The sequence below is a fragment of the Cygnus atratus genome, chromosome 1 (genome assembly GCF_013377495.2).
Source record: "Cygnus atratus isolate AKBS03 ecotype Queensland, Australia chromosome 1, CAtr_DNAZoo_HiC_assembly, whole genome shotgun sequence".
NCBI classification, from domain to species: Eukaryota; Metazoa; Chordata; class Aves; order Anseriformes; family Anatidae; genus Cygnus; species Cygnus atratus.
In genome coordinates this window covers 21651212-21666060 of record NC_066362.1, presented here as the reverse complement: position 1 = coordinate 21666060, position 14849 = coordinate 21651212, and the positions used below count along the sequence as shown (strand labels likewise).

General features: G+C 40.5%; 1 protein-coding gene across 1 annotated transcript in view; it reads left to right on the top strand.

The window, feature by feature from the left end:
* PLXNB2 (plexin B2) overlaps nucleotides 1–12583 on the top strand; it is a 259510-nt gene extending 246927 nt beyond the window's left edge. Inside the window, 7 exon segments of the mRNA XM_050708407.1 lie at nucleotides 1031–1185; nucleotides 2796–2956; nucleotides 3558–3705; nucleotides 4234–4298; nucleotides 5030–5105; nucleotides 7105–7179; nucleotides 10701–12583. Of these exon segments, the coding sequence (XP_050564364.1) occupies nucleotides 1031–1185; nucleotides 2796–2956; nucleotides 3558–3705; nucleotides 4234–4298; nucleotides 5030–5105; nucleotides 7105–7179; nucleotides 10701–10805 (785 nt within the window). The 3' untranslated portion in view covers nucleotides 10806–12583.
* The last annotated feature ends 2266 nt before the right edge of the window (nucleotides 12584–14849 follow it).

The following is a 14849-nucleotide window of genomic DNA, read 5'->3' as shown; positions in this document are numbered from 1 at the left end:
ATTAAATGTCTCATTTTTCCTTGGCTAAAAGATCTACCTGGTCAAAAGGAAGTAAAGGCACCAGAAGACTGCATAGCTCATGCTTTCCACGAGAATGTATAAAACAGATTAATGTGAAAGTGTTGTCTTGGCCATATTACACATTAATGTTATTTTCTTCTATGATATAAAATATTTAGTACACATCTGGTAAATTTAATGTAGATGTTGAGGAACTTAGTTAATAAACTACTGTGGCCAAAAATTTGAAAGGACAAAATTGTGCAATTAGAAACTGATATTTTTCATTGTAACTGTGATTCAGTTACATTATACACATATACTTATATTAAAGCATAAAACTTAGCAGTATTGCAAAATAATTTGCGTAAGAGGGCTGAATCACAATTTTTATGGGAAAAATAACTTTCATGTTTTTAAGACGTCAATGATTTTAAAGGCCCTGATTCAGTAACCTCAACTGGAAAAGCACCATTGATTTTTTGGGATTATGCCAAGCAGATATATTAACACATACTTTAGGATTTAAAGGAAGAACAAATGAATTTGCCACTGCCAAATTCATCAGAGCTGCTACAATACCTTGTGTTGTACCTAGAGCAGGCTACAATTGTCCTTTCCATGGGGGCTGTTGGGTCAGACCTAACTCAGTTTCTGTAGCTTGATCTTGTTCACCAAAGGGTAGGGTATTTCACTGTGTAGATCTTAAAAAAATGTGCATATTGTGCTTGCACGACTGAAGAGGAGTTTCCTTATTGTATGCTTAATTCCTCTCCTTTTTGTTCTTGACAAAAGCAAGCCACAATCCTACTTCAGTGCTACTCTTGTAACGTAAAGCAATACTTGTGTATTAATGAAAATTTAGTTCTTGGGTTGTTAGAGGGGAACCAAGTAATCTAGGTCCTCTTGGCAAAAAGAAAGGTAAGTCAAGGATAGAGTGCAAGGGTCTTACAGGTACTGATGTGCATGATTATTTCATAATTATTTCCAAGGGAGAGTTTTTTGTGATTATTGCAATTACTGTTTCTAGGGCATGCACTTCTGGAAGATGAAAATAAGGTCTGGCATCTAGTTCGGCCAGTAGATGAAATTGATGAAGGCAAATCAAAGCGAGGCAGTGTGAAAGAAAAAGAGAGAACCAAAGCTATTACAGAAATCTACCTGACAAGACTTCTGTCTGTGAAGGTAAGGGTCAGATGTCACAGTTACACCATGCCTCTATAGATGTTGACGTGTAACCGAAGAAAATGATGCAAATATTAGTCATGCTTTTGGCTGAAATTTTGAATATCTGTGTCATGTACATACAGGCTTGTGTTCAGAGCTTCAAGTGATTAATAAGCCCTCAAGAACATTGCTGGGAAAGAGATAAATTTTAACTCCAGATGAAAGCTGAGAACCATAATTCTGAGTTAGCTAAATGAGGATTTTTCTTGCAAGACAAAGACAAAGATGGATATTCTCTTCTGTGCCACCTGTTTAAATAATATTCTCTTGGTTTTTATTCTAAACCAAATGCTTTACATACTGCTACAGAGCCTTTTGTTTCCCCATGCTTTGTTTCCAGTGCTGCAGTATTATCTAGAAAAATAGTAAAAATGTTTTCAAATGGTAATAGTCCTTTGAGAGTATTTTTAGTGTTTATACTGGAGAACGGATCACAACCAAAATAATTATGCTAAGGATTCCTCCTTGCAGAAGGAGTTTAGGATAATGTGCTTAATGACCAAGACCAAGTTCTTTGTGAAAATGGGAGTGACTTGACTCCAGCTAAGGCCATTTGACCAAGTGTGAAAGTGGACCGGAAGGAAAGTCTGTGTATGGATGGCACAGACTTGCAGCCTGCAAGATGCGTGTATCCCTCTCTTCTGATAAATCCCTTTTCTATTCCCAATAGCCAGTTGGTAGATCGTTGCCAATCTGGAGCTTTACTAACTTGTACAGAGCTGGTGAAGTGTAATGGCTGGGACCACAGCTGCCCATACAGTCCAGGACCGGTGACGTGTCCTCCCTGCCTGCACTGCCAGCACAGGGGTTTAGGGCTCAGTCCCTGCCCCGTGTTGGGGCTCGCAGCTGAAGTGATGGAGAGAGAGAGGATGCAGCCCTTCAAACATGTCCGTAGGGCCAACCAGCTGAGTGGGAATGGACTGCATGTGGCCTCAACAAGGTCATCTTCTCCTTGTCTCTACTACAAATGGACAGTCTCAGAGGTCGTGGTCTTTAAGGTCCAAGCAGGTGCAGGGATCCTGGCAGAAGTGCAGCCCTCCTGGGGATGCTTCATCCCTCACACTTGGTGGAGCTCAGGGAGCTGGACCAGGATGGGCATCTAATGAGACCCAGGTGCTTTCCCCTGCACAATAAGTTAAATGGTCACTGGTGCTTCTTCCTCTCAGTCTGTGTTTTAAAATTGCTGTACTGGTGCATGATGCTCTGGAGCTCGGAAGCCGCGAAACAATTACAAAATTGCCAGCAATTATTTATGTGCACAATGAGCTTAAATTGTAAATCTATTGTAGGAACCAGGTTCTGCTGCTTTAGTCGGGCAGAAAGCACAGCTTTCCGTGTTAACTGCATGATGATAATGGATGAAGTCGGAGTCTTTCAGACTAGAACATAAAGTTGTTCTCTAGAATGTTTTTACTGTTTGGGCTGTTTGCAAGGTTTTTTGTCACCTGTCACCCTCAGCACTCAGCATTGATGACCTTCAGTAACTGCAACTGGACTAAAGGAAAAAAGACTCTAGGATAGCACTGAGTTCAGCTTGTAATGCAAATTTCTTTCAAATTCACTTTTAGGGAACACTTCAGCAGTTTGTAGATAACTTTTTTCATAGTGTGCTCAACTCAAACCATGTGGTGCCACCAGCTGTGAAATACTTCTTTGATTTTCTTGATGAACAAGCAGAAAAACATGACATCAAGGATGAAGATACCATTCACATCTGGAAAACAAACAGGTATGAACAGACTAATAATTACATTGCAGAGGAATGAGAGCGTAGTTCCCACGTATGTGCTGGCACTCTTACCACTAATCAAAGTAAATTTCATTTGTAATTCTCAGAATCATTTTAATTGATATAATATGTTCATATGATCAAAAGTATTCCCTGTAAGTCTAGAAGCTGCAAAAAATGATACCTACTTATGGGATAACTGTTGGCAGATTTACCTCTTTGCTTTTCATCTTTCCTCAGAGAATAGGAAAGCAAGAAGCGAAAGGGACTAGATTTACCTGTCAAAGCACAAAATCTAATAAAATGTTACTCAGGTAGTTTTTCTAACCACTCAGACATCTTCTCTTGCTGTTTGGGGACACTTAGGATTCTTCTCAAATAAGTTTTTCTCGTTTTTTCTGTGAGAGATACAAAGGCTTTGTTTCCGGACATGAAAACCAGACAAAAGATAGCTTGTGTAATTGTTGAAATATAAAATTAATTTTCACTGTAGTGAGATCAAAACGCAAAACCCATATTTAATTTCATGTGCTTTGCTTGTTGTATAACATTTATTGTGTAAAAGGTGTGTTTTTTTTTTACCTTTTTCCTTGCTTTGCAGCTTGCCTCTTAGATTCTGGGTAAACATACTGAAAAATCCCCATTTCATCTTTGATGTTCATGTTCACGAAGTAGTGGATGCTTCCTTGTCAGTCATTGCACAGACTTTCATGGATGCTTGCACGAGAACAGAGCACAAATTAAGCAGAGTAAGTGATTTGCATTCTACATCCTGACTACGTTCATGCCTGACAAGACATGGGGCATTGTCCTAAAACAATACCCATTCTCTAAGAAGATACAGCATTGATAGTTTCCTTTTGGTTTTATAATGAAGTTAGCATTTCACCACTTAGCAGGTTGGTGAGCATGTCATTGTTACTGTGTAGTCTGCCAACTGAGTTCCTAAAAAGCAGAAAATATCAACTGCTTTTATAAAAAGCAAGTTTAAGAAATAGTTATTTCATGTCCACCATAATTTAGAATCATCTTCCACTGATATATTTGTCAAACTTGACAAATAATGCCATATGTAAACTTCATCTTTTTAAGACAAATAATCCCACCCATGTACCAACATAAACGTTAATAATATTAATAATAAGCATCAGAATGTTAATATCCACAAAGCTCAAGTGCACGTGATTAGGAAGGCTTGATCTTGGGTTTTTGACTTCATGTGTTTTCTTAGAGACATTCATAAATCAACCAAGTTTCTCTCTATTATATTTTTTCAGGATTCTCCAAGTAATAAATTACTTTACGCGAAAGAAATCTCTAACTATAAGAAAATGGTGGAAGAGTAAGTATAAAGAGACTTTTTTCATGCTGATTCAAAGTTGTTAGGGTTTTAAGCCTTTGTAAATGTACTTAGTAACAGGAAAAGTGAATGCTGACACAGTTGAAGTCAACTGCCAAATGTTAAAAATTTTATACCTGAATGTTAAAACGTTCCCTTGTTAGCAGTGTTTCCAGTGTTGAAATGGAGTGCCGTTGTGACCCAATGCATGTCCATGCCTATGCCAGCAGATGGACAGAGTTGTTTGTGAAAGAACACAATGCTGTTCTGCATGACAGCTGTTCTTACCCATGATCTGTCTAACCAGCACTGCACTTCCATAACTGAATAGGGATCAAATCCTGAAAACATTTTCACAAAGACATTTTTTCTATTCAGACTCTGACTTCAACATTTACTGGTTTGGGAATTCTGTCAGTACCACTGAAGGTCTGCTACAGGACTCACCTCTTCCCAGCTGATGACTTCAAAAGTTTGAAGACATGAAATAATCATCAGCTGGATTATAAATAGATTTCTTTCCCGTGTTGTGGTCCTGTGCAATCAGGTGTGATTTGCCTTTCTTGCAAGGGTATCAAGTACTAATGACTGCTGGGAGACAGCATGACTAAATGAATCATTGCTCTGTTGTGGTGGAACATCTCCTGCACAATTAGGAAACATGTTTAAAATAACTGCAAAATGAAAATTTTGTGTATTTCACCTAACTGAAAGTTTGTTTTAATTTGTTGCAGTTACTACAAAGGCATTCGTCAGATGGTGCCAGTTAGTGACCAAGATATGAATACCCATTTAGCAGAGATTTCTAGGGTAAGAATAAATTAAGTTTCCTTGTCCTGAAATTGAAGCCAAGTATAGCACTGTTTTTCTTTATCTTCTCATTCTAACTCGACAAGTGGGTTTATTGTATGTTGAAGCATCACATGAGTTATTTAATACATCTCTGAAAGACTCCTGCTTAGTGTAGTGCTTTTTAGCCTTTTGAAGTGTTGATTATTGAATGGAACCAAGAATGGCTATCGTCACGAATCTCTTTGAGTGATGTAGGTGCCAGAGCAAAGTGTTTGAATTTTTTCACATCCATTGTGGAAAAATTACAACACTGCTGAAAGGTGTTTTCTCTCCGCAACACAGAGAGGGTTTTTAACATTGATCATGCTGATAACAAGTGGTGGCTGAATTCAGAGTGCTATCGCAGCAACAATTTGACTCCAGAAATGAAAGGGGAGTCGCACACGTTACATATAGTGCATTTTAGAGCTGTCTGTATGAGGACAATACTTTTGCTTTACACTGCACACAAGAAGCTCATCATATGCCTGCTCAATCGGCGCTTCTTCTTTTCACAAAATAGGTTACTGGGGGTTACCTGCGATGGAGGAGAGCAGAGGGGGTTGATTGGTAGCTGGGGGCTCTAGTTTGAGACTCGGGGAGCAAAAACACTACAAAACCCGCTTCATTCTTGAAAAAGCCTGTCTGCTGTGCTGCTCGGCTTAGCTAGAGCAGGCTCATGCCTTTAAAGCACTCGATTTAACCCAGAGAACCTGCAGAAGCTCTCGCCAGTCTGAAAGGAATGTGTTTAGCCTGAGCAAAGACATACTGTATGTACTGGCTGGTTTGCTCATTTGCCTAATTTATTTTAAGAGTCCTAGTGATATAAGGATGTTTGGGGAATTCTTGTGATTTGTTTATTTCAGTGCCCTTAGGACCTAACATTTTGTAGATTAACGTCCTCATGAGAATGTTTCTATTTTCATTCAGCCACTATGAAACTCATCTGCAGTGACATTTCATTTTCCAGTTCATTTTATTTATTACAAAAATTGAGATGTATGTAAAATTTAAATGTTTGGTCATTAAAAATAAAATCAAAGGAATGTTTTAAAATCAGCAGAATATGTTGATCCTTTCTATTTACATTGCAAATTATGATAGAAGTAAGTATGAAAAGACTGATGGAACATTGCATATTTTGACCTGTTCTGGAAGTGACTTGCAGGGCAAAGAAAGATGGATGTTTCTCTGCTTGTTTACAGCTTGGATAATCATTTGTGCCAGTAGCAATATTTTGCAATTCTTCATTTTCTTAACTAATTTAAAAAACTAAAGGCATAGCTAGAGAGTTGAATCCTATACGTTTGAATGAGAAACATCTGTTTAGACAGTCAGAGCACATTTGCTACATAAGTTAAATGTCATGGGGAGAATGAAAGGAGAGGTAATGGAAGGGTTATTTCTTGCATCATTTGAAGTCCCTTTTCTCTCTCTCTCTCCCCCCAACCCCCTTTCCATCTTCCTGATTCAAATGGCTTCTTCCAAATGTACATGTGCTTACTATCTTGATGAGTTACACCTTCCCTATAGTGAGGTGTGAATAATTTCAAACAGTTACAAAGAGCTGAAGAAATGATTTCAAACAGACATGGCAGTGACAGAACTAATGTTTAGTATCTCAACAATATGTAGATTGTACTGACTGAATGCTTTAGTTATACGTACCCATGTTGTTAACAGATGTTACAGCTGTAATCTGTGGTTTGACATTCAAAGTTCAAAATATTTTCCACCTCCTGTGTTAGAGCTGCAGACAGGCCAGAAAAATACCAGTGGGAAAATCTTGATGTAAAAAGCACCAAACAAAAGTTTTCTCACCCCTTTTTCTGCCCCAGCATCACTTAGCAAGAGTTACAGGATGCAGAGCTTGAATTTGAAAATGAGACTGTGTGCTGTATCCAGCAGTCGTGCATGTGTGTAACTTTCAGCTGTGATGAAATTTTGACGTTTGCTGCTTACGTGTGTTGTTTAACAGGCACATACCGATTCCTTAAACACGCTCGTGGCTCTACACCAACTCTACCAATACACTAACAAATACTATGATGAGGTAAGTTGTGGGGTTTATTTTCATATTTTTTATAATAACGGTAAAAAGTTATAAAGGCTAACTTTCCCTGGATAATCAGGTAAAAGCAATGCTGAACAGAAAGCTCTAACTTTGCAGTTACACGCCTTCCTTGGCAATTACACTGCCTAAGGGTATATTCTTAGAAATGAACAGCTTCACTATGGGTTATCTCATTTTGGTAGTGATCGCTTAATGAGATCTGAAAGAGAAATAGATTTAAAAATCCTTTCTCTTCAGTTCAGCTATCCTAATGCCTAAGAATTAGGACATTAGAATGTCACCGAGCAATTGCCAGAGCTATATGAGGTTCCAAGCCAGTAGTTTGGTGGGGATTTTTAGGAACAATCCATTAAACTTATTTTGCTTGTAGGAATGGGGCATTGCCTTTTTTTTATTAGTTAAGATGCACTTAAAACTTCCATGCATGCTGCCGTCCCCATTTTGCTGTGCCAAATGAAGTGCCTGCCCAAGGTAAACCCAAGCAGAGCAACTGCTGAGTATAGTCAGATTCAAAAGGAAGCTTTACAGATTCAGTCCAAAGTGTTTCTTGGATTCTTCAGGCCCTGTGGAAAGGGGGACAAAGAATATCCCAGTGTCGCTGGGCTGTGGCTATGGCTCTCCAAACTTAATCTGAAAACAAAAAGAGAGAAGGAAACTTTTATTCAAAGGTTTCCATGGAAATGAATGCCTCCAGAAAACGCTCAGAATTAAATCAAAGCAAGTAAGAACAGATGCTGAATCAAAAAAGGAGTACAGCACATGTGAGCTCTCTTCAGTTGGTCCTGCACCTCAGCACAGTTTTTGTTTTCGCTTATATTTAGCAGCAAAGGCAGTGAGTCTCATCCGCAGCTTCAGTGCAGCTTCTTTCTGCAGGAGCAGCCAGCTTTTCACAGCTTTAAATACAGATGTAAGCAAGGAAAACCAACTCATCCTAAGACTACTTGCAGTTGGTATTAGTAGGAAAAATGACTGGAGACACACAGGCCAAACTGATGGTGTTGGTTTCCTCATCCCCAGAGCTGAGGAAAATTATTTTCAACATGTTCCAGAATATCTGCAAAAAGCCAGCCATATCCTTGGCTGCATCAGAAGAAGTGTGGCCAGCAGGTCAAGGGAGGGGATTCTCCCCCTCTGCTACTCTCATGAGATTCCAGCTGCAGTGCTGTATCCAGCTCTGGGGACTCCAGCACAAGAAAGTCATAGATCTGTTAGAACGGGTCCAGAGAAGAGCCACAAAGATGATCAGAGGGCTGGAGCACCTCTCCTATGAAGACAGGCTGAGGGAGCTGGGGTTGTTCAGCCTGGAGAAGAGAAGGCTCTGGGGAGACCTTATAGCAGCCTTCCAGTATCTAAAGGGGGTCTACAGGAAAGCTGGGGGCAGATTGTACCAGGGAGTGTAGTGATGGGACAAGGGGTAATGGTTTGAAATTGAAAGACAATAGTTTTAGGTAAGATATAAGGAAGAAATCCTTTACTGTGAGGGTGGTGAGGCACTGGCACAGGTTGCCCAGAGAAGTTGTGGATGCCCCATCCCTGGAAGTGTTCAAGGCCAGGTTGGATGGGGCTTTGAGCAACCTGGTCTGGTGGGAGGTGTCCCTGCCCATGGCAGGGGGATTGAACCAGGTGGAAGGAACCAGGTCCCTTCCAACTCAAACCATTCGGTGATTCTCTGATCTCTGTGGCCTGACCTGTTGCAGAAGTACTCAAGCAACCTGTGAGACAGACAAACCATAAATTCCTGATTCTTCCACACTCCCCTGTCCCTGCACCCAGCTGTGGTTTCTGGATTCTCACGTTTGGAGGCAGGCACAGGCAGAGCCTCCTCTCTGCTCAGCTGTCAGAGTTTATCAGTGGCAAGCCAGCAAACCACAAAGCAGAACTGCAGCCCTTCCTTTTGCATACATCACCGTATAACAATAAGATGCATCTGATCAAAAGGCTGCTAATTCAGAGTTGGGGAGATAATATGTCAAGAACCATTCAGTAAAATAAATCAAGCTTATTTATTTTCCATAAAAATGTTTTAATTTGCATAAATTGGAACATTTTGCGGCTGCCCTTATCTTTGTTGCTGAAACAGTGGTTGCCAGCATGCGCTGTACCTTGCACAGCTCTGCGGGGCTTGACAATGACTAAGTGGGTACGGTCTAATTGTCCACATTTATATGAAAGTTATATTCACCAGCAGAGATAATCATGAATTATTTAGTCTTGATTTGAGGCGTTACAGCTAGGTGTAATTGTTTAAATGAAGGGAACAATATCAAATTAAATTAGGCCCTATTTAAATACTGTAATAAGAGTTTATTGACTGTCTTGTAAAAATGTTTTCATGCTCTAAAAACAAATCCATTAAAATAATGATTTCTAAACAAATTTGATCCAGTGTTTGAAGCTTTAATGCTGTACCAGTCCTCAAAAGGAAAATTGTTAGCTAGATTGATACTGACTGCATTAACCTCCATTGTCAGTAAAGCACAAGAAGCAGTGAGAACCGCAGGTAACGACAGGCAGACTCGATTTCTCCAGTTCTTGTACTTAGAAACTTTATGTAGTATTTAAACATAGCTAAAGCCTTCTGCTTGATGACAGCATCTGACTTTTATTAATAAAGCCAGTTCTAGCAAAAGAACAGTTTTGCCATGTAATACATTCTCCTAATAGAGAAATCTAACAGTTGGTGGAAAAGTTTCCCTAAAGGATGGTAGGAATGAAAACCTTTCAAAACCTTTGAAATTTGATCTTGAGAAGCCCTAAAAAACTCTATTTGAAGAAAAGCCTTCTCATAACAGTTGACCTTTTCTAGCTTTCATTTTAAAATCCCTGGTGTCTTAGAGTCGTACTTTGCTGTATATATTCCGTACGGCAGAGGCTGCGTGTGGGATGTTGGGGGGCTCCTCTGATGAGCTGTTTGATTCCCGAGCTATGTTCTACCAGCCCAGGGTCTCAGCTCTACCTCGAGAAGCTCCCTGACACTGTGACCAGTTCATTTTCTTCAATATATTGCCTATAGACAGACGAGATTTTTCCTTGCCTTAAGCCATGCCCATACATGGACCACCCAGGAGCTGCTCATAACCAAAGCTCATGGGGATGGGGCTTAGTTACTGCTGGTAAATGACCCTTAAGCCTCTTAGGGTGCACCATAAGTAAAACCACAGCTTCTTACATAGCTGTAAAGTCAATGCTTCTGATGTTTTCCCCCTGCCTGCTCCGCCTTGCAACATAATATTTCAAAAGATAAAGTACTACCTATTAATTTGCTTGAATCCCGACATAATGGGAAACATTGTAGTAACTTAGATAAAGTAATGGAGACAATCATTTTTATTGTCTTCGTGTAAAAATAGAGCATGGAGCCTCGTAGACGGACTTTATCTTTGGTGCAGAGTGAACGCAAAAGACTGGAAAACCAAAGCAGTATCAAACACTTGGTCTGGGAATAGTGTCGTATATTTTAAGCTAAACAATTCTAAACATTCTCTGTTTATTTCTTCCAGATTATAAATGCACTTGAAGAGGATCCAGCTGCACAAAAAATGCAGCTTGCCTTCCGTTTACAGCAAATAGCAGCTGCATTAGAGAATAAAGTGACTGACCTTTGACTCAAAAGCCGCAATAAAGAAATCTGATCTGAAGATGTTCAAATTCGTTGTTCCTGTTAAGGAAATAGTGTTCTATTTTTTAATGTATAATTACAACTTTAAATGAAAGAGTTCATGTTTTTTTGATAGCAGAGGTGTAATGTAAAAATTTTTACTGTAAATTATGCTTCTAATTAAAATCTGTGTTGTGTGTAAATGAATCTTCTGTGGGAAAGAGTCCTTTGGCTGGGGGCAGGGTGGGGGGGTGGAAGAAGGCAAGTCTGTAGTTCATTTAATTTTGTAGGATCCGAGACATCAGCATTTAGAATTCATTATGCAAGTAAATTCAATACTATAGCATCCTTTATATTTTAAGCAATATTTGTACTAGGAAAATAATGGCATATTCAGAGAACCATGCAATATCCCCTTTTGTTTCGATAACTGGAAATTGACGTCCACATAGTTCCAAAACTTTGTCTGTGCTCATCATGAACGTAGTAAACGATGTGTCTCATTTCTCCGCAAGATCCACAAATGGGATTTGCTACCACACATGGTTCTTAGGTTAATTATTTATGTCCATGGTAATGCACAGAATTGCACCCACCACAGCTGGCAGAAATAAAAGCAATGTCATGCCTGTAAGGAGGGTTCTACTGATAAAGTCTCATTTGGTTCAGAAACCACTGCAATGGAGAATTAGTCCTTAAATCTTTACAACTCTTTGTTATTATTGTGAGTTTTATGATATATGCTAATGTGCCTTACTTGTACTAATTCTGTGAATCTGATGAATGGTTTTGTAAAAAGAAGCAGATCGGAAAAAGAGATATTTATGTGCTATTGAATGACTTTTGTGTGAAAAACATGACCAGCAGAATGCTTGTAATTAGCTGCTTGCCGAGAGTGTGCCGTTTAACATGATTTGATTCTGTATAATACCTTATTTTAGAATGGTTCTGATGATTTTTTATTTGAATCTTGGAACTGTCCTAGAAATACCATCACTTGTTTTTATTGTATTTGTGATGTAAAATACTAGTATGATATTGGAAAAAATCATATACCCGTGTAATGAAAACCACTCAGTCAGTTTTGAGCCTTGGAATGCTGCATTTGATCAAACACAAATCATAACCCATAGCAAAGAAAAATAAAATAACTTGTCAGAAAGCGTGCGTTTACAATATAGGTAAGCTACATACAAATCAGAAAGATAGGTACGTCTTCTTCAATTGCTGTATTGCACATCAGAGAACTTTATTCCTTTTTGTCTCACGACTTTTGGCAGTAACGTAGCATTTTAATGAAGCGCTGCCATCTGTACAAGTTCATTCGTTGTTCCGCCGAGTGCCTGGCCACTGCTTATCCTCAGCAAGCTAACACAGCTCCTGCCGCCCGCTGCCCTGCCCAGTAGGTTGCCATACAGTCGGCTTCACTGTTGTCGATTATTTTTTTTACTTTTTGGAAGGTTCCTGGTGTTTGTCAGTGGACCTTTCCTTCAGTTTCCAAAAACCGAAAGCCTCACCAGAACTAGTACCGGACTGGGAGGGTTTTTTGGTTTGCTGGTTGCTGGTTTTTTTTGAACTTCTTGCGTTTGTGTATAATCATTCCTGAACCTGCCTGGGCTATAAGTTATTTTACACTGTTTAGGACTGAGGTACATTACTGCTACATAAAGGTGCTTTGCCAGCTACTCCTTCATCAACAAAGGCATCCTCATTTCATGGCTAATCTGTTTCTTTGTCTTTATTTGTAAATCCTGTTAATTGTAAATCAAATACAACATTGTTTTTTTTTTTCCACAAAGTGTCACGGGATCTTTACTGAAACCGGGGGGGTGGGTGTTAAAAGGGGCTTCCAGTTCTTCCTCTGGGGGTGATGGAGCAGCAGCGCCCAGCAGTCTGCGGTCGGTAATGGAAGAGCGCAGCGCATTTTGCAGCTGGTGTGTCTGACATCAGGCCCTTGTTATGGGCATTTGCTCTGAAAAATGAGAGTACTCTTGAGAAGAGAGGATGCATTGCAACATCCCGTAGCAAGGTCTTCATGCCTGATGGAAATCCGCCTTGGGATCTGAAAGTCAAATAAAATACAGGCTTGGTAGCATCCCTCCAGAGAGACCAGAAAGCCCTGCTCGAGGAAGCAAGGCTTCCAGAGGGGACGTGCCGTGCCCCCGGCACCGCCGACTCAATGCAGAGCAGCTGCAGGCGATCGCAAGCTGCTGTGGGCTGTGGCAGGGCCGTGCTAAGACCCTTCCTGCTCTGGCTACATGTGTGTGTGTGTCTGCTGGGGTGTGCGAGTTGTGTGGTGAATCCGTGGTCACTCTTTGTGACACTTGCCCTTTTTTCACACCCTGGGGGAGATTTGCAGGGTTTCTGCGCTGTCTGATGGAGCACGGGGGCCGATAACTGTGAGCAGCTGCAGCTACAAAGCAGACTCAGTGCTCCTTCTTCAGTTCCTCTGTCTCCTCCCCCGAAAGCACAGAGCTGGACTTTGAATCGAAGAACTGAGATGTTTTATTTTATTCTTTCTCCTTTTGGCTAAGCTCCTCCAGTGCTTGTTTTTCCACTCTGGCGCTCTGCTTTGTCCAGACCTAGTTTTTGGCTTCAGCTTTCCCTGCATTTTAGCAATCTGATTCTTAAAAGCTTCATGCTCCTCCTTTGGTTTCTGCAGTTCCTGCCATCTGATTCATCTACAAGATAAAAGAAAAAAGCCCACTGGGGGTCTCGCTCCCTTTCATCCCCTCCACAGCCCCTCTGTGGAGCTCTTCTTGGAGCACCAGAACCTTCCCTCTGCATAATGGGAGCCTTGGTGCCAGCTGGGAACAAAGCTCCCGTGCTTGGACATCTACCAGCTGTAGTTCAGAGCTGGGTGCAGGCTGTCAGCCACCACGGGCAGGTCTGAGTCCCATCACTGGGTTCAACTTTGTTTTCTAGTTACTCCTCGTTTCCCCACCTGCAAATAACAAGGGGGGATCTCAGGTGCTGGGACACGGCCCATACCTCTGCGTGCCTAATGCTGAGTAACGTGAACAGGAGCTCACTCTTTCCTCAGTGCCATGGTTCCCTCTGACACCTTCCTAGGTCTTTTTCCAACTCTACGTTCTATCGATTTATGGGCAACAACTTCTGGGTGGAAGGGACGTCAGCTGCCTTGTACGTGTAAGGCGTAGTGCTTCCTCAAGATGTTTTTTATCATCCATCCTACAGCCACACTCGAGCCTCCCCGTTTTGCCAGCTGCTGTGTTGGATGTGTGGTCAGCCTGCTCGGACTGAGCTGTTTACTCGCACTCTCTAAAACTGGCTTTTCTGGCACCCTTCTGAACAGCAGCAGAGCCATCACTATAAACAAAAAAAAAATGTACAGGGAATCAAGAAACTCAGATTGCAATTCATGCATTCACAAATTCCCAAACTCTTGTTAACATGGGTGGTTTTTTTGAACCATCTGTGTAAAGATTTGAAATGTCTCTGAGCTTGAATTTCAGCTGTCCTAGACTTATCAGCACTGATGGGATTTTTGTGGTCAGTCCCTTACTGTTCCAGGTGCCCAAGCCTGGAACTAACAAAACTGTTTTCAACCATATTATGCCCTGGTATTATGGACCTACTTGGCCTAAAATCTCTGATTGTGACCAAAAACTATCTTTTTCACATGCTTCCTGTGGCTGCAACACCTCAATTTACTATGCTGTATTGAGGTTCTAGTCAGATTTCCCATTTGTACCTAAGCACAGTAGTCCTCTGAAGACTTCCTTGCTAAAGAATTTGATCATGAGGAAAGATTGCCTTGTCTTTAGACTTTTTCAAATCCGTTGTCTTCTCTTAGAAAATGTCTTCCAGATGTGGGTTTTTTTGGTTGTTGTTTGGTTGGTTTTTTTGGTTGGTTGGTTGGGTTTTAGTTGTTTTGTTTTGTTTTGTTTGATTGATTGATTGATTGTTTCTGGTTGACTGTTGGTTTGTGTCTTTTTTTTTTTTCCTTCCTGTATCTAGAGGTAACCTGTCAGAGCAATGAGACAGTTAAGACAATGAGACAGTTAACTTCAGAAGTTGAAAGGAGGAT